We start from the raw sequence: 23,236 nt of genomic DNA, 5'->3' as shown, positions 1-23,236 counted from the left end.
AGAAAAACAATCAAAAACCATTAACAAATCGGGTTTGGCGTCAAATAACACCAGTAGTGGATGGGCAAATTGTGTTGGTTGCTTGACTTCACCTGAACTGTACAACTTAGTCTATCGAAAGGGTGTTCGCTGGCTCTTAAACAGGACTGCGTATTTATGACATAGCTCAAATTGCACTTTAATAAAAGGGCCGACGGGCTACGTTAACCTACTCGTTCACTCCACACCGTATTGATAGTTAAAAATGCAGCTGTGCCTCTCGAGTTGTGGTGATCAATGTCGAATCTGAGCCCTTGCGCAATATTGCAGCCCCCCCGGGCCAATACTAATTGCAATGTTCGGGGTCTCTCGCGACTTTGGTGCCCTTAGTTGACTGAAATGTTACGATCGTTGCTTATCGATGCTGTGTGCAAGAGGCATAGACTCAAATCCAGAAGGGGGAGGAATTTGTATGGGTATTTAAGAATCTTTTTTTTTTTTTTTCTACAAAACAATACTTGTCCTTATGGTTTGCCGAAAATCACTTTATACAAATAAAAAATAAATTCTTGTATTTCTAATGTTTCAGACGCATCAGCAACTTAAACCATATTGCGCCGTATATAATATGTCTGTAAATTGTGTTTCTGTGGTCGATTTGCTGTTTGCCGAAAGAAAAACCATGGTACCCACACCTGAGGTCGACTAACTCAGCCACGTTGTGCAAAATGCCCATAAAAATTCCTGGCATCATTGACAGAATTCGAAACAGGGCCTTTTCTACCCGGTGTGGGGCGGACGGCAATTATACCAACTATGCTACCCACGAGGGCAGAAAAATTAAGATAATAAAATACATAAGCAGCCTCAAACGCATATAGATGACGTCAGACGAAGAACATGGTCAAGCCTGTTCAAACAGGTTCCTCCAAATCCCTTCTACTCTTCTGTTTCCCTTAAATATTTTCATCGATGTTCATTAGTAAGAAGAAATGATGCAAGGAAGTGGACTTTCCGCTTTGAACTCACCCAGACTCATTTCCTCTGCCATCCTGTTGGTAGGAAACTTACTCCAGTGTTCGACAATTCGCTGCCCAATAGAAAAGCTTCATGAGATTCCATCTTCTATTATTCACTGAGATTTTATATTTATACTCCATAGTTCTTGTCTCACCTACAAGGAAAAACAGACCTTCCTCATTATTTTACTTTAACTCTTTAGCACCTTATATACCTCAATCAGCTCCCTTCTTAGATGTCTATTTGTCTGGCGCATTATAGCCTCCGTAGCTAATGCGCCAATAAAAACAAAACAAACAAAACATCTATTTGTCAAACATTAGTTTATGCTTGTTTTGCCTTATTCATCTTCTATATTTTGCCTCACGGTCACCATTCAGTGATTTACACTAATTGGTCGTCCTTGTTGGAGCCACTCCCACAGCCTCTAAACGTTCTATGTCATTTTTTCGAGTGCAGTCTTCAGATCTGAATACGCTATCTCAAATGCTATATAACTATCATCTTGTGTGTGGGGGGGATAAAGGTCTTATAAATCATGGACAAAACACCATATGCTTTCCTAGCAATCTTTTACACTGCATGGAAATTTCCACGTCAGTCAGGTCTTGAAATGCTTTTAGATCATCTCTCTTTAACTTATACGTGACTCCAGGATTTCTGTTACCCAACAAATAATCTTAAATTTAGAAGCATTAAAATGTAGTTTTTGTTTTTCGGACCATATATGCAACCGATTCAAGTATTTTTGAAGCAACATGTCGTGGTTGGAATTATTGACCACCGTCAGCAACTTTGACAGGCTTCAATTAGAGACATCTCGTCAGTATCATTTACGAAAATTAAAGAGGGCGGGACCCAACAGTGGGCACAGAGGGACACCACTTGTTATATTAGTCCATCCCGAAGACTGACCATTTATGACAACTCCAACATTGTTTTCTGCATCCAACTGTTTAATGGCTACATCATAGTAATTTAACAGATTGGTCAGGCGTGATCTCCCACCATGCTGGTTTCGTTAAGGGGAAGGATCTATTCAAGATACCATTCTTTTCGAGCTGATTCTGAATCATATCTATAACCACCGACTCCATTATCTTCCCTGCCACGGAATCCAAACTCGCTGGTGTATAGTTAACGAACTCCTCGTTAGCACCACCTTGGTTCAGTGGGGAGACATTAGCATTTCTGCAGTCCAACACTGTCATTAATATTCACAGCGTGGAGAGTCAGAACTAACATAAAAGATTTAATTTGAAAAGTTAGTTCCCTTTTATATCTTGTTGACCCGTGTTATCTAAGGAGCTATGGGAATTCAATTTATGGATCGGATTTATGAAGGTGTTTAGGTCGTTTTACACGCCTTAATCAAGTAAGATGATGATTTTCATGTACTGAGACATTTTTACAAATGCAGCATAATTGGATTGCTACCTTGAAATAATTTTAGATACTTTTAAATAATTTTAAAAGCTTGGTACGTTTGGAGATTAAAAAGAAGCAGAAGCATCATAAGAAATTCTTAGAGATTAATACAGTGTTTAGACAAAATGGAAAGAAGCAGCTACTGAAGCAATGGACCTCCCTGAGCTTTGATAACTGCGGACCCAATGAGAGGCTGAAGGTTGCCCAATGGGATTCAGGACCATTCCTCTAAATATATATCATGAAAATGAGAGATTGAAGTAGGAAAGGTGCCTGATTCTTTTCTCTCTCTCTCTCTCTCTCTCTCTCCCCCCCCACTCAAGATATAACACTTGAGTAGGGGGGAGAGAGAGAGAGAGAGAGAGACACTTTTCGTTTTGAAAAGCATCCCGGTGAAATTGATAACGTCGAGCGATACATATCCCCTTGGCTACATTTATACACTGACTGTGGAAACACGTCATCTCTAAAATTAATGCAAAATTGAAGTTAATTCCCTATTAAACTCATTCTGAGTTTTTAAGATATTAATTCTAATAATATTCTTTATGATTTTTAGTAATCTACCGAAAACCGAATGTACACTGCCCTACCAAAAATCATCGGTCACTTGTTATGAAAAAAGCGTGCATTTATTCAAAGAAATTAATAGCGTGTTGGCCATAATGACTGCTTAAACGCTTCTTGGAAATCTTTCTAATGATTTATGCTCCCCAGATTTGCGAGGGCGTTCTTGTCCTTGCCCTAATTTTGCATTCCTGCTCGTTTTAAAGATGCTTCACTTGAGTTGAAATCGGCCCTTTGTGTTGGCCATTCCAAATGTCATTTTCTTCAAAGAACGCATTCACAATCCTTGCTTTGTCAGAGGAGCGCAATTTCTTTAGCACATTTCCAATTGTACTTGGGAATGCTTAGTTCCTGAGGAGTAACACGCACAGTCATTCCACCCCCACATGACTCTTTTCTTAGTTCTTTCCATCTATATATGCTGGACAACGAACACCAATGTGTTCATCGTTTAGATTGAATTCTGGCCTAATTGCTAATCACCTGGTATAGGTGGAAATATTTCCATATTTGCTAGTCCTGCGATTAGAAGGATGTCCCATCGCTTTGGGAATGTACTGATTGAGATATACAACAAATATATAATGTTAAGGTATCGTTATAAGGAACTGGGGACGTAGCAAATCGAATATTGGTAGTAACTGTCAAGTATCGTTATAATGAAATATTGTTAACCGAGGTACCTGTTTTAGTATTAGTCATATAGTTCAAGGAAGCTACACGCTTTTGCTGCACCAGCTAAAAAAAAATAAAATAAAATAAAAAAGTAATAATAATAAAAGTGGCGAAATACCGTACCTGCCACAGAAGATCATCAGACCATCACGTATACAAAATAAAACTAATAAAAACTTGAATAACAATAAAATAAATATGCGATAAAATAATCGAAATTTACAGACAAATCTTACTATCCTCTTCTGTCATTCTGATAAATAAAATTACTACAATTATATATTATTAGAATTAAACAAAATTTCCGTCTAATTTTGGGATAACAATTTCGAAAATAACGGTTAAATTTCTGAATCTGTACAGCAAAGATGGCCACCGCAGTTTCTAAATGGGTACAAACTCCTGGCACGTCCTTGGTTGTTATTAATACGAAAATTTTATCCCAGAAGCGTTGCCTTTCCTCGTAAGCGTTTACAGATTCTTAATTTTTCTCCTAACTCGGAAAACTAAGATATAACATGCGTCGGATGTTATATCTTAGAAAATACACAGCTACGTTTTAATTCTAATGCTACTTGCTGTAGATTGATGTCCATTGGTAGATTTGGGCACAAGCGGTAGTTACTAAATGAAGGTTTATTTAGAAATCTTCGCCTGCCACATATGCGATAACTACGTTTCAAAATGTACATTCCCCATGCGTTTGTTTCGATTATTGCTGAACGAAAAAAGCAATACCTTTAAGGATGACATTGTCGAAGTCACTGCAGGCTGTGCATTATGTGATATTATTGCATTTTTCATACTGAAACAGAAAAGGGTACTTCCACAGTGAGGGAAGAGCGCTGTTGTTCAGAATATCAGTGTATCGCATGGTATTCATTGTTCCAGGAACAACAACCACTGATCCAAGCCACTGGTCATTGAAGAACTCGAGGCAGTAACATCTTCCTTCAAACATCATACTTGGGAGGGACGACACACTTTGGTAAATAAAGTTCTGCAGATATCCGTCAGAACTAAACACGGGCATCGGATCAAAAAAGTGTACCGTGATCCCATATTCCACAATAGCAAATTTGCTTTCTAGGGAACAATTGGGATGGGTTGAGGCAAGTCACTGGTGTGCATTCCATGCTGTGGCGTTTATGTGCTGCAGCTCTTCCGTAAGATCTGTCGCTGTGTAGCTCCCTACGTGTCCTTGTAATAATGAGTTCTTGTGGTCTTCCAGGCTGATAGTATTCGATAAGAGCTGATTTAAGTACCGCTGTTTTGAGGGTCTTCTTCCCTGTCAATTTTTTGGGGTCTACTGGAATGTTTCTCGGCTGAAATAGCACGGTGATGTTTCCATTTGGCGAGCGACTATATCAGTCACCGTTGATTTAGGACGTTGCAGTTTGGCTGCAATAGCACGAACTGTTAGGATACCATAGTACAGTGGTTTTTATTGTGACAACTCTCCTCTGGAAGTCACTAAGCTCAACGCAAAACACCCATGTAAGATATTCGTCGATTCCTTTACTTCTAGTGTCAACCTAATTACTCTCTAACAAGGGGGTGAGATCTATTTCAAATTTCAGGGATGTCTGAATACTTTTGACAATATGGTGTACTTTGAATGTTTCACAATTGATTTTTAATTGAATGGTCGAAAACAATACCTCCCGTCGCGTGGATGTTCCAACTCCTGTCTATAATCTTACACACAAAGATTGTGTGTGCGAGAGAGAGCGAGAGAGCAGCAGGAGAAAAGATAAGAGAGGAGGAAGATGGAAAGAGAAGAGGGAGAGAAAAACATGCTCAAATGTTTCAGTAGCACTGGTTCTCATGATTCCAGGGGCCCTAACGTGTCTTTATTCTCTAAACAAAGCGCAGTTTATAGAGAACATTTCTCGTTGAAAGTGGTGTACCTTATGAACCAGCGGAACACACTTCAACGGTAGAAAGACGAATTGGATATTTCAATTCTTTACTGCTGAACACATTTTCTGGAGTTCCTGGTTTTTTAGCCCCTTCAGCATGTCTCGTTCTTTTCATAGATCTAACAAAAATCATGAAATCTGAGCCCTGACAATGCAAATTTTAGGTTTCGGAACTTTGTATACACGAAATATACAGTGATATACTTCGGCCGTGGTCCCTCACTTTTTATGCCCGCAGTATACAAAGCGAGGGACCATAGCCACGTTGTCCTTGGCCAGAAATCCTATATTTAATCTGCAGTAAGTCCTCAAAAATCTGAAAACAAGTTGGCAGTGTGTTTTCGAAATCGATAGCTGCTTTGATATTGAATTGTTTCACCGAGCCAAACTGCTAATTGACATTTCTAAAACGAGTTCCACAGCTGGCACAGATGCTCTTCGAAATTGCCTGAAAAATGGTGGCTTCCTGGAGACAATAGTTAGTGCTCATGCCATTGTGGATACATGACAATTTCTGGCCAAGGGTTACACGATTGTTCTCTGCATTCTTAAGCTGTTATTTCAGAACTGTGAGGGGAAGGAGGAGTGAGGCAGCCCCCACCATTTCAGATTCCTCTGATCTTAATTGTCGTGACACCTTAGAATTCATAGACGTTTCCTATCGCCGACAGTGGGGTTTATTTGTAGATTTTGCAACAGTTATTATATTGTGATTATAACCAAAATTCATAATCATTTGGCCCCGTTTCATTTTCTTTCCACGAAAAATTAATAAAAACACAGCAGAACTTGACATTTCAGACAACGCTGATTGAAGAACTATTCTTATTATTACTATTCGTGCTGCTCCTCGTCAAAGATGCATTTACAATAAGTCAGTATAACAAAACATACTGGAAGTAGAAATATTACATCATTTTGGTTGGTAGAAGTTGCAATTGTCGCCGGGATTTGCCTCCACCCTAACACCAACAGAGCCCATCCTGCAATGAAGCCACCAGGAAACCACTTTAAGAGGATCGAGAGGCTCCATCAGGTATACCCTTTTAACACCTGAAAGAATGTTTCGCATTCTGTACATCGACTGTGACCAGTTTTGTGAAAAAAGGCCTGTCGGTCTATAATGGTGTTCCAACCAAGTATGTAACTTCGGACTTCCACCAGATTTATATTAGGCATAAGAAAAGCGCTAGCTGATAAGGTAACCTCGGCTTATTTTATCAATATAGTTATTGATATTTATTTGAATTGGAATCTGTAACCTAATTTACGAGTTAACTAATTTAAATTATTTTTTACTTTAAATTAGTTAAATTCAAACTATGATATTCTTTAGTGCAGAATCATTATTTCTAATTTGACACAGTTTGAAGCTCTCTGCCCTAAACTTTTATTATTAGAAGAAGTACACCTTTTGGCATCTCTGATATTGTATAAATAAGTCACAACGTCAACTCTTATACCCATTCTCCCATCGACGAGAGGCCAAATCGCATCGGAACGATGTACAGGGTACTTGTCCACCCACCGATGAGGAGCCAACAAGCTCCGAAACGGTACCATCTGGGAGATCTTGATGGGGGCCCTCGTTACCGCGAATAGGTAACAACTGTCTTCCCTAATGGGGAAGCGTTGCCCATTCGGGCGATTTATGAGTGGTTTTAGTTCTGTGAGTGAGTGTGAGGAGCAACTGCATCTTTCGACTCTCTTGCTATCACTTTCCTACACCTTTTTTCTTTCTTAAGTAATAGGGATAGTATGTGGATAAAACAGGTTGATCCCATACCATTTTGAAAACGGTGTAAGTTGTTATTTTGGTTTCGATTGAGGTTTATTTTCTGAACTGATTTAAAATGAAATAAAAATGTATTTATCCAAGAATTGGTCAATTTGTTCTGTTTAGTAAAAATGTATGTCCAAATATTCATTAATTTTGAAAAGTACGTTGGATTTTAATTATTTTCCTTTACTGAATGCTTAGAGGGAATAAGTAGATACCCACCCATATTAGGGCATCTTAAAACGAAGTGCCCTCTTCTATCGGTGCTATTTCTTGGGTGTAAATATATTTTAGTTTCTTCTGGTCCCGGCCATATACAGAATAGTGTCCCTATTCATTGGGACTCTATACATACTGAGTTAAGGGGAGCCACAAATTTCCTGACGTCATAGTTCGCAATGGGATGAGAAATATTCGTGATAGCTTTTGGACTCGAACCCGCAGCATTCTTAATTCTGGCTCAGAGCGGTATGTCGTTTTACCAGTGTTCTCCTCGAAAGTATCTTTGGCTCGCTACTCGTTTGAAGAGATGTGAACTGGGATTTGTAAGATACTGGAAGAATTCCAGTGCTATCACTGGAATTCTTCCAGTATCCTTCCTGAAGAATGGACACAACAATTCAGAATCCATTGCGAACAGAAAATTGAATTTCGCAGTTCTTCGTATTAATATTTATGAATTTCGTGGCGCATTGAGCAATTTAAGCTGATCTATGAAACTCACTGAATGTTTGGACACACAGAGTGGGTGAGCATTTAACACGTCTTGCTATAAAAACAGTTCGATGAGTAGCTAGTGATGTCATCGCTGGTATAGAGAGGATCTGACCATTTTGACAAAATCAGATACTTAACGTAAAATAAGTGTGAATGCAGCAGAAAGAAAGTGTGTGGGTCGAGAAAGAGGCAGTGAAAGAGAAAGTGTGCTCAGACTCGCAGACTGTGAGGATCAGTGAAGAATGGTGAGAACGAATAAGTAGGAGGAAATGGACGAAATTATAATGTTAGGTGGTGATCGGAAAGGATTAAAATGGACGTTGGAGTGAGATAGATGGAAGAACGAAGAAAATCGCTGAAAAAGCGAGAGGAAGTGTGAATAGAAAGATCGTATAAGAAAAGATGAGAACGGTACATGATAACAAGAAGCAGGAAGGATAAGAGGAGATGTCTATCCTGAAGGATAAATAAATCAGCGTGTACTTGTTAACTTTATATTGGAGCAAATTGTATGAGATTTATTTCACTCTGTGGAAGAGTTAGTCAGCCTCGAGCGAATACTCCATGCTTTTTCTCACAGAAAACTCAGTTAGTTGGGCTGATGACGCATTTTGGAGTTGCATTTTGGTGTAATGGAATGGGTGTTGGACTAGTTCGGCAGCTGCTGACTACATCCTGCAGGTGGTGCTTACTGATTTTGAATCCTCCGGCGTTCTTTTTTTTTTTTTTTTTTTTAGTATTTTTCCCCGCCAAATCTTTTTATAAGACTATTAATAACGATTAACTGTAAAGACCTGCAGCACGAGTTTGCATAAACAACAACTTAGTCGAGTAATTTAAAAGGGGAAGGGATGCTTACGTGTAAAGCTCTGCGAAGAGTTTGGAGGGTATTTTTGAAAAACTGTTCCTGTCGTGTGGGGGGGGGAGCATCTTTCCGTGGTTGCGGCCCACTTAATGAATTCGTAAGCGTGGATTTTAATGGGGTGGACAACGTTGGATTGTAATGGCAAATGTGGAGTGCAATGAGCGAGGACAGTTCTTGCCCTGGAGCGGATAGAGGTGAGCGTTAAATAAATAGACGGTGTCAGAACGGAAAGCGATCGGTGCATCGAACAGAAGTCGTTCGTTCATTCATCATTCAGTGGACAGACAGACAGACGGTGAGACACGAATACAGTTCGCTCGTGGATGGTGCGCTGTAAGAATAAAAACACACTTGGGATGAACCCGAGGCTTAAGTGACCGCAGTACGCGCGTGTGTGGAGGGGGAGGGGAGGGTGGGGGTGAACGATAAGCGACGCTACTCGGACACAGAGGGCAAAAAGAGCGCACTTAATGGGAAGTGAGCGAACGCAACGTCTCTAGAAAAATGAATTTTACAAAAATAAACGCTTACATTAAGCCGGTTGCCAGGCGATGTCATGCTCACCACGTGGTCGTAACTGTTCGGAAACGCTTTCCCGCACAAGTCCTTCCCGCCGCCGCAGCACCGTTAGAAGTGGCTGCGGTGCGCGAGGGGCCGAGCGAGAGATAATTAATATCGATCGGCAGATCGCACGTATCGGAAATTCGTCTGCTGCTAAGAACCTCGTGGCAGCCCCGACTCGAGAGTTGAGGTGTTGGTCCGAATGTCTCCTTCCGAGTGTCGTCGGTGCCAATTTTCGTCGTGTCGCGAATCCGCGGGTTGCGGGGGCCCAATTTACCTACGGAATCTCCATCGAAATAAAGTCGCATTTCGGGAGGTGAGGTTTGCATGCCGCTGTTCCGGCGGGTCGAGAGATAAAGCAGACGAACAAAAACATAGCGTGCCGTTGTCGGCGCATGAGCAAAGCGCGGCTCTCCGTGCGCAGATGCAAAGGCGCACTCCCCCACTCAGCCAACATGGCGGTGTGGTCCGGGACTTTCTACCAATTGTCCATTCCCAGGCTCTAACTTAGCACGAAAATCCAATCACCGATCGTTAAAATCCATCTACGCCGGAGCGAGGAGTGTCGTCGAACCGTTCGATGCATTTTGATTGCCATTAAAGGCGCAAATCATGGAAAACATGGGAGAGTCGAGCGAGCAACAAATCAGCGAGACAGCACGAGTCGAGTCAGTGGAGCCAGTTGAGTCAGTCGGTAGCGTCGGTAGCGTTGGCAGCGTAGACCCCCCAGACCTGCTCCCTGCCCACGAGCTTACCTCCGACATTAGCCGCTCGGACGCCGACGACGTTAGTGTGTCCGCAAACATGCTCGACGCCTCGGACTTTCGGGCCCTCACGGAACCCACCTATCAGACCCTGAATGGCCGCATGTCGCCGGGGTTTTCCACCGCAAACAGCTACGCCACCCTCACTCCGCTGCAACCTTTACCGCCCATCTCGACCATGTCGGACAAATTCTCCCACTACGGACACGCAGGCAACGTCAGCGGCAGCTTCACGCTCATGCAGAACAACCTCGGCATGGGGATGAACAGCTACCAGTACGACAAGTTGGGGACCATGACGGGCATGAACATGAGTCCCAGTCTGGGCTCGACACATCCCTCCGCTGTGTCCATGATGGCTGCGAACGGGCTCGGAACGCAACAGAGCTGCATCCCTTCTCCACCGTACTCCCAGAACGGGCTGCACTCCCCGGAGAAAAACATGCCACCGAATGGGTACGAGGCGTACACTCATCGAGACCTGTCTCGGGGCCTCACCTCGCCCCAGAATCCGACTGTCAGCCTGCATTCTTCTTCGGCTATGATGACGACACTGAACGGGTTGAATGCCACCCACCACGCGCCCCCCACGAGCCACCTGCAAGGAGTGAACGTACCGTCTCGGGGTCACGATGTGAAACCGGCCACGACTCTGACAGCACCCACGCCTGTGCCTCCTGCCAGTCTCGCGGCTCCCGCACCAACCCCCACCCCGGCCGGTATCCCCCTGACGCAGCCGAGTGCGCCCATCCAAGCGAGTGTCCCGAACTCTATGACCAATTCAGTGACCTCCCTTGTGTCCATAACGAATACCAACAAGATCACCGTGAATCCCGCTTCGAGTTCAAAGATCAACTCGGCTGACGAAGTGGAAGAAATCAACACCAAAGAACTGGCCCAGCGGATAAGTGCCGAGCTGAAACGCTACAGCATCCCGCAGGCCATATTCGCTCAGAGGGTCCTCTGCCGATCCCAAGGAACATTGTCTGACCTCCTGCGGAATCCGAAGCCGTGGAGCAAGTTGAAGTCGGGGAGGGAAACTTTCCGCAGAATGTACAAGTGGCTGGAGGAGCCCGAGTTCCAGAGGATGTCTGCTCTCCGATTAGCAGGTAGGAAGTAGTGTAAACAGAATTAGGTGATCAATGGCTAACACCTTAATAATCCCACCCTATCTCCAGGTGCAGACAGGGTTCGTCTCTAATAGCTGTTACGCGTGAGAGTATGGATGGCGACAGATAAGGAATTCTTTATTCTCACTCGCATATAAGATAATGGGAGGAATAATTTTTCACCAATTTACTCTTTTTATCCCACTGTTGTTAGCGAGTAAATACTCACTGCCGAGGGCTTAATGGGGGAGGGGGAGGGTTTAATTCTATCCCTCGCAAATAACCGATTTGTTTAGCCTTACTGCATTCGTACTGCGCGTGAATTTCGCGACTGTTAATTAGCTTCCAATTAAGCATTCGATCTAATCTTTTATTAGTTGTTCGCTCTCAAAAAAATATATTTTTAAGGGCCGGGCGCTACTTTTATATATTACTTCAAAACGCGAGTGATTAAATGTCTTAATGAACCGCGAACTTGTAATGAGTTGTTGATTTGTTCTTTGGGGACAAGGTTTTATTTCTGGGGGTGGGTTAAGCGAGTAAAAACTTCTCGAATGTTTATTTAAATTTTTTCTTTTAGATACCTTTGGCAACTAATCGAATATCGAGTGCACAGGCCAGTTATTATTGAAAAAAATTAAGAGATTTAATTTTCCTTAAAAAAGCATTGCCCGGATCTTTTTTCTTTTTGCGGCTTAATCTTAAAGAACGTGTCTTTGTAGATGTAGAATATTGAAGTAAGGTTTAAAATAACTGCGGGTAGAATAAAAAGCCCCCCTACAGTTACTTTGGGTGCTGTTTATGCTGCAGCAGGGAGGGAAATGATGAAAATTGATTGAAAGTACACGCGAGGTAGTAATATCTGGAAAGTAGTAAGGGGAAGGGGGCCCCCTCTGTGGTAACACCGCAATTGATGCTAAATATATTTTTGAAATTTTCATGTAAGACATCATGAGGTACTTACGATGTGGGGGACATTTATTCTGACCAAAGCGACTCGATACAATCCTCTCCACAGTGAACGCGGCTGTGGAATAAAATCAATGTCATTTTAAAATGGTGCCAGCCACGAAAAAAGCCTAAGTTTATATTTGTTTGAAAATACACTTAAGATATTTGTTTATCTTGCAGGTGACTCAAGCGCAGTATTTTTCTCTTAATTTGGCATAAAATTATGATTGTTCTCAGTTAATATTGCACAACAACTCCTTGGTTTGCTGTACTTGAGTTAGAAGTTGGACATCAATAATTTGTTGTTATTGAGAAGTCTGTTTTCGATGAGTTCACAAATTTGTACGAATTTAAACGAGAATTAAAAGCTTTGTGGAAGACTGTCTGACAACCTGTACTGGATGTTTTGTATATTTATCAATAATTAATGGTAGAATTAACTCGATTAGTAATAATAATTGAATGAGAAGCAACCATTTAATAACCTGAACGAACAAAAACAATTATAACGAGTCCTTTTTACTTCCAGTCTATCATTTAACCGTGTTGAGGATTAAAAAAGAACCTCTTAAATGAAATGTAAGTTGAGGCTTTCAAACAGCTTATTTAGGGAGCTTTCAATGCTATGCTTGAGAGCCTCAAAAAAGGTACAACTCGAAGATGGAAAAAAACAAATACGCGGATTGGGGAATAAGGAAAGAGAATGAATCTTCGGAAGAGAAACTCTTCCGAAGATTCATTCTCTTTCCTTATTCCCCAATTCTTTGATCTTCGGAAGAGAAACTCTTCCGAAGATCAAAGAATCTTCGGAAGAGTTTCTCTCTTTTAGGGATAATAAAAGGGATGTCTGACGAAGCGTCATCATCCTCGCAGCATTATCATTACCACACTGGACTTGGCCAGACATAATGAAAACACAGCGCACGCTTCTCTGCTGATGTTAAAGATGAGAAAGGAAATCCACTTTTTAGGGATCCAGTTAGCACGTTGCAAACGGGAGGGCGAGAGAAAGAAAGAGAGAGAGAGAGATGACGGGGAGGGAGGAGTTTTACATCTCCGCTTCACTAAGTCGTCCTTTTTCCGTCCCAAACAAATTCTTCCGCTCTATTGCTGTTCAGTGTCTGTTCTGTGGTGGCGATGAAGTGCTTTATTGCATGTCCCACTGTTCTCGGCGCTTGACACGATGTCTTGCTGGGAAGCGGACGTCCACAAAAACTGCGTACACATATTTGCCAGTTAAAATTAACGAGCGAACAAACCCGCAAGTCAGGCAATGGAAGGTTTTAGGTGAAGGGAAGAAAAGGCGGTGCGAGCCCGTTTTTTTCGGGGCCACAGACAGCTGTTAGAGTCAGGAACAAGGTTACGGGGCCTGAAAAAGGACTCTCTTCCTCTAGAAAGCCTTTCAACCAAGCTAATGGCCTTTAAAACCGGAGCAGCTCGGGCTACGGAAGCTCCGAGCCTCCTTTCACATGTGACAGAGACAGGTGCCAAGCGGGTGTAGCGAAGGGCGGGAAGGGACAACAAATCTACGCCGTTGGTTTGGTGCTTTTTAGATTTTGAGACATTTGTACAGTGGGTGGTGCGCGACTTTTGTTTTCTGTGGAGCGAAAGGAGAGGGGGGGGACATCGAAAGAGGGCAGGCAGGCAGCCTTTGATATTTTAAAGTCGCCGCACAAGTGCTGTAAGTGTGATCTGACTGAGAAAAACATCTCTCGGAAAAGTGCTTTCTTGGGCCGATCCGGGAGGAGTCAATGAAAAAGAAACGCAAGGAGACGTTTGCTGAACACATCGTATAAGACATACGGAAACAGTTAAAAGTTGGCGGTGGTGCTAACCTTGCTTCTAGATCGAAAAACAAAGAAACATTTCAAGCTATTTTTGGAGGGGAAGGGGAGGAAAATTTGCATCGCTGACTTTTCCAGAACTTAAACATGCATATGTCAGTTATAAAGAAGAGAAACAAGATCTCTCTCTCTCTCTGGTTTCTGTTTTAAAAGAAACCTTCAAAGCTTTTTTAAATTACTTTTTGAGAATTTGTTGGAGACGATGGGATGTATAAATGAGAACTGTACATAACCGATCTGACGTATGACAGCTGTGTAGTACTCTGGAACGATTACAAAGAGGAGATTGCAAACCTTCTTGAAGTTAATATTGTACAACGTAAGACAAAGAAAACTTCTAGTTGGAAATTTCTAGTCATCAAATACTCAGACCATGGTGTGCCAGCTTTCGTATTATTCCATCTTACACGATTTTTTCACGCGTTGCCTGTACAGGAGTTGGTGGACAAGGGAATTTGAATATTGTGCTGGCTTAAAAAATTCGGCATAATGAATGGGAGAAACTGTTCAAACCCATCTTCAGATCAACTAACAGACTCGACTGGAGAGGCCTTGAAGAATATCTTCATTTCTGACAGGAATAAGGTCATACCTCCTCAAACGAGTGAAAGGTGATGACCCCACTTCACTCTTCTGGAGAACACGCAGGAAAGAAACATTTTTATTTACAATATTCAGCTTTTTTAAAAAATATATTTATGTAATTAATGAAGATGTCAAAATGCTTGTTCTGAATGGTCTTTAGATTTGGGAACTTTAAAAATTCCTCTCCCATACACTCTCTGTTGGAATGCTATAATCCACATATCTGGGGGACCATCTGGTAAAACTATTGATTTAAGTTACAACATCGCATACTCACAATCACCGAGCTTGGGTCTGGTGTCAAAGAGCCACTCGGTTATAATTCCTATAAATTATGATACTTCCGTATATCAAAGTGCTGGTGAACAGTTCATTGTTCATTTGCAGGAACATCATTTCTACAGAGAAGTGCTTTAATGATCTTAATGAAAGCATAAAACCTTCTTATTTCCTCGTAATTGATCGTCTTACGCACTTCGTAATTAGCTTTGGTCTTGGCTTCACTGCATAGGAAATGCTCTCCAGGAAGAACCACCTTTACAGGGGCATGTAGCCGATTACAGACCGCAAACAGCTCGCGAGTGAATAAGCTAATGAAATTACGGGGAGTTTATTTAGAGGATTTCTTTGTGGAGGAGTAAATCCATTAAGAAGTTTTGAACCTACAATTGAGCAATGGAATTCAGAACCACCAAGGTTTTCTTGCAGAGTGGGCCATCTTCATAGGAAAGCGTCGTGTTTTCTTCATAATATTCTTTGAATCCGATGCTGCGAGAATTTCGAAAACTTAAAGCGTAGTTTACGTTTGCGGAGAAAATAAACTTTTTCAATCAGACAAGATTAATTAGATGACATTTACTGTAAGCTAAACTTGTCCACTGGGATTGCAATATTTGGATAGATGCCAAATAACTGTTTGGTCTAATGTGAGCATAACTTTTCGCGATATTTTTTTCTTTAGAGAAACGGGAAAATAAAAACCAACAGCAAAAGTCTGGACAACATATTTTACACGTTTTTTTAAAAAATACCACCACATTGGACCAACCAGTTAAAAGAACAAAAATAAATATAAATTATGGTGAAATAAAGGGAGTTATTCTGAACAGAATAAAGAAAGATTTGCATATAGGAAAAATACATTTCTCCCGAAGGGGACTCAGTATACGATATATTTTCATCTCCTTCCAGTCAGAGAGAGAGAGAGAGGGAGGGGTACCACATGGAACCGAATTAGCCTCCAGCGAATGCATATGCTGCTCGATATGTACACCTTTTGAATCTGAGTTTGTTTCCTGCTTTGAACAGATAAACTGAGAGAGTTTTTTCCACAATTTTCAGCGAAATAAATCAAAAGAATTTAAGATTGTGGGACCGAGTTTTTGTTGTAGAAACGTTCTTACAATAGCTTTAGCTTTTTCACCAAAATTTTCAGTTATTATAAACTTATTCGCTTCCTACTTAAATAAATTCATATACGTGTGCAAACTGAAGTGGCAAATTTGCCTAGAAATGTATCTATCAGCTGTGGTGTTTCTCCCCCTTCATTTCTTGTGTCATTTGTAAAGGAAATTCAGTGAACACTTTGCATCATCATCAGTCCCGGACAGCTGGGAAGTTAGGTGACAGTCACCGGACCTCTTCTAAATTGCCCGCTCTTGCGTTTTTGCGGGAATGTATAGCATACCGCGCCCCTATTTCTGTGTGTGAGTGTGTGCGCGCGTGCAAGAGAGAGAGAGAGAGAGAGAGAGCCGGCGGCTCTTTCATTCTATCCATCCTTGCACAGTTGCTGCCAAGTAGAGCTAACTAGGCGGGCAGTGAGGGTCTTGTCACGTCTTCTGATATATGAGTCAGCTTGCCAACTAAGCTTCCCCTGGTCGGGGGCAGCAGGTGCCACAGTTAAGTAGGATTACTGGCCTTATCCCTAGCATGGTCCTCTTTGGATCTCGCGTAATGGGCCTCACCATCGCCGTATACCTCTCATTTCCACCTCCATGCAGTACAGGCAGGAGAGCTCCATCTTTTGTTCTTCGTTCATTCCATGACTACTCCACCCGCCCTCTACTCTCTTTCCCTCTCTCCCCTGCACACATTGTGAAGGGCGAGTGCTGTGTCATGCAAAATGTTCGTACAGCGGCCTCTCGCTACTATTATGACAACGGTAGTGGTGTTATTTTGGTCTTCTTATTCAAATAGTGATAAAGTATTACAAAGGGGGCTTTGCCACCTCATATAACTTGAAGTCTGTGGAATATTTATGAATGTACGTGACATGTAATTGGCATAATGGAGACTTGCCAAATATATTCTTCGACAGACGGAGTAGTTTGAAACAAAGCGCGTAGGAGTTTCTCCTAAAGTGTAAAATGGTTCTCTACCAGCTGCAGCTTTGCGATGATTTCAATTTCCTAAATAGAGAATAACAAAAACTGTCTCCCCCTCCATAAGGCACTTTTTCACAGTGGAATTAATCTTCATCACATCCGTAAGAGGAGTATAAAGCTATTTATAGGCGTTGTATGTTATAGATCACACAGTGATAGGGCTTTGATTGGATGAATTCAAAAAATACAGTACGTCAAGGAAAGTTTTGACTTGAGAATGATTTTGAAAGAGAAGAAAAAGATAAATTTTGAAAGAGAAGTGCTTTGCTCGTAGTTACTGAATGTACATTACAGTGTTAACAAAGCAATGTCTCACTTTCGAGAGGGACAGTGTGCTTTGTCCTTGTACGCTATCAAAGTAGTGATTTCGTTCTCGTGCATAATGTATATTCTCTAATGGACAGAGTTTCCGATAAATTTGCAGTTTTTAATGCATAGCGTAAATCCGTTCCCTCTGGCAATTTAATTCCTCCAATAAATCCATCTATTCCAGGTTTCCCAGCATGCGTAGTATTCAAACACGCAATTGTGGACACACAATCGTACAGGAATAATACATAAGGCCGTATGAGAGAACTGGAGCAAAGAGCTCGAGTAGTCGATGAGCCGAAAAATTCTCAAAAACAAGCCAAGGCTAAAATAGTTTTTAGAAAAAATAGTTTTTCCTGATTACGCCTTCATATCTCATATGCTGGAGATCGCCAGCAATCCTGATTCTACTCTTAATTTCATAGTATAGAAAAAGATAACCCATTCTTCATTTGCTGTGACCTGTCCATCACTATTTATTGCTGTCTCTTCAGAAGATGGGTCACCACCCCATTAATTTAACATTTAATACCCGAGAAAACAGAGAAAACTTTATCAGTGGAAGCGTTGCTATTTTAAATTAATGTCATCGTTTTCAGAGAGGCTCGTTTATTTTAAAATATCACTCTGGTTTACCTCCGCCATGTCTCTGCGTTCTCCATATCTGATATTGTCCTTCTTAACGGTCTTCGCAACTTATCTCAACGAATCTGGAACAGCCAAACAAGTGTAAAAAGTTACCCATTAAAACAAACAATAGTTCCTAAAATTGCTGACTGAATTCAGCATGCGTAATCAAAAATGATCTCGCTTAATTTCTCTAACGGAATTCAACAGCTGTTTTTCTTATCCTAATTTCATTACTGTGGTTTCGTCCACTTCAAAGGTGATACTTGCACATATATTCATTCTGATATCCCTCACTGGAGACCTCTTACTCCCAATTTCCTCTTTTCTTCGACCTTTATTTGCTCAAAATCTTTTTACCCCCCACACTGTGAAATACATTTACTATATTTATCGCTCTTCCAACCTTGCAGACCCGAATTTTTATTTTTGTAGTTTAGCTTCTCTAACGGCGTCATCATTTTCCTTTGTGACCTCAGGGTTCATCACTTCAACTATGCCGTCACTTTAAGTGACCTTACACAATTTATTCATTCACCTACTGGAATACCAAACACTCGTACCCACTCAGGTAATGTTGGTTTCTAGCTCTCCCCTGGGTATCAGACCACAGCTTGGTGATGATCTTTCCTTTCTCGTGCGCATTCTCGGTCTTCTCTTGTTTCTTGGATTATTCTAACAACAGTACGAAATGGGATGTTCTCTGTGATCTTTATTCTTCTCTCTGTTGTTTGTATCACTTCTTTCCTGTTGCTAATACGTGTTACGATCATATCACCGAAGGAATTCTCTTAAAAAGGAAATCCTTTACTCCGGAACATCACATTAAATGCTCATTGATTGTCTCTAAACCTTGGTTTTTGCAACAAGCATTCTAAGATGGTTCGGATGAAGGATAAATCATATTCATATCACAACTGTTTTCGTCTTTTTTTGCCCCAAAGTAAGGCGCAGTATGTCTTGTCTGCAAATTGCTGAAACCCGGTTTCCGGGAAGAAGACCACGCACACCCTCCCTTGAGACCGATTAATTCGGCTGCAGTATGAAAAAAAAAAAAAAAAAACCATGAAATTTCCTCATTGCGAAGGGAACCGAAACTAGACACGTTTCCAGTCGCTGTTGTTCTTCCACACCGTGGAAGAGCAACAATCATACTCACTGTACGTAGCCACGAAAACCAAGTTCATTTGAAAACACCATCTAACGATAACTCCATCTCTGACGAGCACGTTAAACTTTCTCCTGATGTTCCGAACGCATCCGCACTCAATATCTTCTTTAATTTTTCGACAGAAAGAAAGAAATTTCTCTGTATATGCAAAAAATCCGTGCTGCTACTCCAGACAGAGTTATCTCATATTGATTTTGATGTTGTTTTTTTCCATCATTGCAGTAAGAATTCATCCATATCAACTGATTGCTATAATACCCATAGGGATATAAAATGTGTGTGAGAGAGACTTGTACAGGTGGTATCTTGGATTATTCTACTTATGTTTTGTAATATTCCATGGAATGGAATAGTTTTCAGAAACTCACTGTTGCTTTATACTTTTTAAAAGCATATGATTGGATTCGAATAAATCCTTTCACCCTTGCATATATCACAATGGCCTTCTTCTATAACACTAAATTTTCGTAACCTGTTTGAAAAACCTTGCACAACATAAACAACCACTCATTCGTTACCATTTCCTTAATTGTTGATTTACAGATCATTGTCTAGCCCTTGCCTTGCCAGTAGCACAGTGGTCGTAATCACTCATCCCACACCAGATGAAAAAAGGCTTGAGTCCCATCATTCGAAGGATGCATCGTTTTTCCTCTCAGAAACTGGTTTTTGTTCAGCAAACTGACTGAAGAGCTCAAGCAGTTGCAGGCAAATGTACTAATCTCCCAGATCATTTAGTTTCTTTGATTCTCAAAGCACACCTGACCTGACCAGGTCATTATTCAGCCATATTGTCATTTATTTTGTGTGCATGTGAATGGTCTCTAGAATAACCTTCTTTCTTATGCATATGCTGAAAAGAACAGCCTACAGAAATTCAAGGCATGTAAAAAACAAGAAGGGAGGATTATATTTATAAATTCTAAAATATTAAGAACACTTCCTCGTTTGAAGGACGACAGAGAATTTCCCCATTAAATTCTGACAAAGTTATCATTGTTCTGTTCAGCTGGATGCGAGCTGTACAACTGATTTTTAGATTCCATTTCAAAATTCTCCCATTTTCTCACTGAGTCCAACCTGTTTCCGACTCTCTGTGTCTTTTCATAACTGAGCTAAAATAATTCAGCGCCAGAAGTAGCTTCAATGACAGCTTTTGCGGTGCTTTCCTGTCGCAGAGTGAACACGTCCAACCAATACAAATTCCGTGAGTCCGCACTCTGATTAGACCTCGTGCTGTGCGGTCATTAAGTAGAAGTCGCCTTCAATGTGTTGTCCACTAAGCACAACTTCGGCGGTCAGCAATAATTACAACCCTCGTCTTGCTGGAATGAAACACGGCTGAACGCCATGTACGTGCACCTCAGTCTCATTGCCTGTCTCGCTCTACATTGTACCACAGAGCAGTAATGTTTTGTCAGATATTTCGAGGCATCCGCCTCCTTCCTTTCTAAGATTTATATTCCGTTATGGCCACATTGTCCAACCAACTTCAGGTGAACTGCCTTAATTTACTGTAATTTTGAATATCTGTGTATTCTGTAAATAAACTCTCCCAATATTTTGTTTATAAAAGTAAGTTATCACGTTCTGTCTACAAGTCTTATTCCAAAAGAAAGAAGAAGATATCTATAGTTTTCTCTGCTTGTCTGGTCTCCATTTTTCTGTCTGTACATCGTGATGGTCTAGGGAGTTTTTGTAATAAATTTTATTGCCACTAAACATCATTGAGGCTTGTGGATTGGTAGTACAATCTACCAATCTACAGCAACAGAGTTATGAAGTAAATTTCCTCGTATATAAAATACTCTCCACAATATCAGGGAAAAATTAATAGATAAACAACGAGTAGAATAAAACTATAGATAAAGTGTAATTTCTTTCGAGATACTCTACCATAATTCGCATTTCACAAATACACTATACTGCCAAAAGTAACCGAGCACCTGCATGCTTCAAGGAACCTCTTTTGAGGGTGGTACTGGCGTGTTGACCCGCTCGAAGCTGAAATTCCAATGAAGCTTTTGCACCCTAACTGTTTCAAGTTATAACAGACTGTGCAGCATGCCATTGTTCACAGACATGCTGAAACAAAAAAGAGCCTTTCCCATACTGCTGCCACCTTGTACGAAGAGTGGGATTGTCCAAAATTCCACTGTACCACATAGCATTAATATTTTTGGAACGATGACCAAGGGTCCAAGATCAAACCACAAGAAACAACCCCAATCAGTGATAGCACCACAGCCAAACTTCACAGTTGGATCAAAATATTCCTCTAAATAACATTTGTCGGGTAGCTGCCAGATTCAAACACGGGTCACATGGGAAACGAGGTACCATGATTCGTAACTGCAATAGGCAGCTCTCGCAGGACCAACTGCAATGGGTTGTGCAATAGACAAGTCGACGCTGTCCATTCCATGCTGTGATATTTGTTGTATGTGTCGCAGCTGTTTCATAAAATCCGATTCTGCGACTCCATGTACTAATATTAGTTTTAGTGACCTTCCTGGTAAGTACTGACGTGATCCACGTAATACTCTTCTGAGCGCTCTCTTTTCAATTTCTTGCTTTCTGCGGAACATTTTCCTGCTTAAGCAGCGTCAGAGTATTTTCATTTGATTACGTCAGCTACTGTTTATCTAGGGCTGTTTTTTACTGAGATGGCAGGAACATTTTGATTGCTCGTGTGGTATCCTATGATGATTCTCCTCTTGAAAGATGCTAAACTGAACGCCTTGGCTCATCTACTACGATTTCAGTTGATCTGCTTACTACCAGGGTGAATGTGATTGCTTCTGTATATATTTCTGACAGGTGGATGACGGGTTTGGTTACTTTCCCCCAAATCTTAAGGAGTACCTCACACCGATATCTCTGAAATCTTGTACAAGGATTATCCAATTCGGTTTTGATCGTTTCGATGAGGATTGACAACAAGGCGCTGGAAGGGAAATACAGTTTTCGAAAAGATGTCATTAGGCCTGTGTGAGGAGTAGATGAAAACTGCACAACTACATTTATAATTACAGCTCGTGATTCGGAAACGTTTTCAAGACTATGTGGCTAAACTGCTGCCTATCTCAAGGCAAAAATTAGTCGCTACAAGGTTGTAAACAGTGAACTTTTTAGTGCAGCCAATTTCAGGTCGTGCATTCTATCTTAACTTAACTTAAAACAAAAGGATTTCGCTAAATATCGTACGAAATGCGTTGTTGTATTTCCCAAATATGAAGCGGATATTAAAGGATTTCCATGTCATAATTATAACAGAGCTTTTATGTTTCGTTCATGTTCAGCAGAAGAACTGTGCCTAAATATGAAACCATTGCAATGCCCGTAAAACATTTATGTGGAGTGATAAAGAATGAATGAATGAAAGAGGTCTTTTAGAATGGATATTTTCATTCTAAAAGACTTCCTCAGTAGTTTGATTCTTTGTCCATCAACACCGTGTAGAAAAGGTCTAGGTTTGGATCAGCTAATCTGTCTTGGGCGAATGTTGAGCATCGAAAATTTCGATTTTTCATCCGGCAAAACAGGCAAACTGAACTGATCATAGAGTACAACGCAGTTTACAGACGGAATACGTTGACCCCTCAAGGGCACCGTAACTTGAGTGGTCAAGCGCGAAGGTACAGAAGTACTCACGCTTTGAGTGACTGGTTGAAGCCCGCGTTGAATACTAAATGCGGCGCTGTTGTTATATTCTTTCTATCTCGTGCTCTCCTCTGATCTGATGTGGTCGTCCCGAAGTATAAAAAATTATTTTTTGATTTCTTAGTTGCCTTAGAGTATAAGAAAAAACGCACCAACGTCATTCTAAAAGTTATTTCCAAGACTTTTTAGAAAAGCTTCTTTTACGTATATCTTACAGATACGATTAAACTCACTCACTGAATGCCAAAGAAGTCGCGTGTAAAGTATTATTTTCCTCTGAATATCGCCACAAATTTCGTTTTTTTTTTATTTTTT

The 23,236-nt window shown here is 41.0% G+C and overlaps 1 protein-coding gene across 7 annotated transcripts in view; it reads left to right on the top strand.

Moving 5' to 3' along the window:
* The first annotated feature begins 10,102 nt into the window (after positions 1-10,102).
* Positions 10,103-23,236, top strand: part of LOC150078494 (one cut domain family member 2-like) — a 352,098-nt gene continuing 338,964 nt past the window's right edge. For 4 of the 7 annotated variants that reach the window (XM_090385363.1, XM_090385360.1, XM_090385361.1 and 1 more), the window contains exon 1: positions 10,103-11,390. In XM_090385363.1, coding sequence (XP_090241489.1) covers positions 10,127-11,390 — 1,264 coding nt within the window. In that variant the 5' untranslated portion in view covers positions 10,103-10,126. The remainder of the gene's footprint in view (positions 11,391-23,236) is intronic. The other 3 variants (XM_090385364.1, XM_090385362.1, XM_090385366.1) reach the window with 1 other exon arrangement.

This window comes from Mastigoproctus giganteus, chromosome 11 (genome assembly GCF_048544385.1).
Source record: "Mastigoproctus giganteus isolate SK-2022 chromosome 11, ASM4854438v1, whole genome shotgun sequence".
Lineage (NCBI taxonomy): Eukaryota > Metazoa > Arthropoda > Arachnida > Uropygi > Thelyphonidae > Mastigoproctus > Mastigoproctus giganteus.
This window is presented reverse-complemented; position numbering and strand designations above follow the sequence as displayed.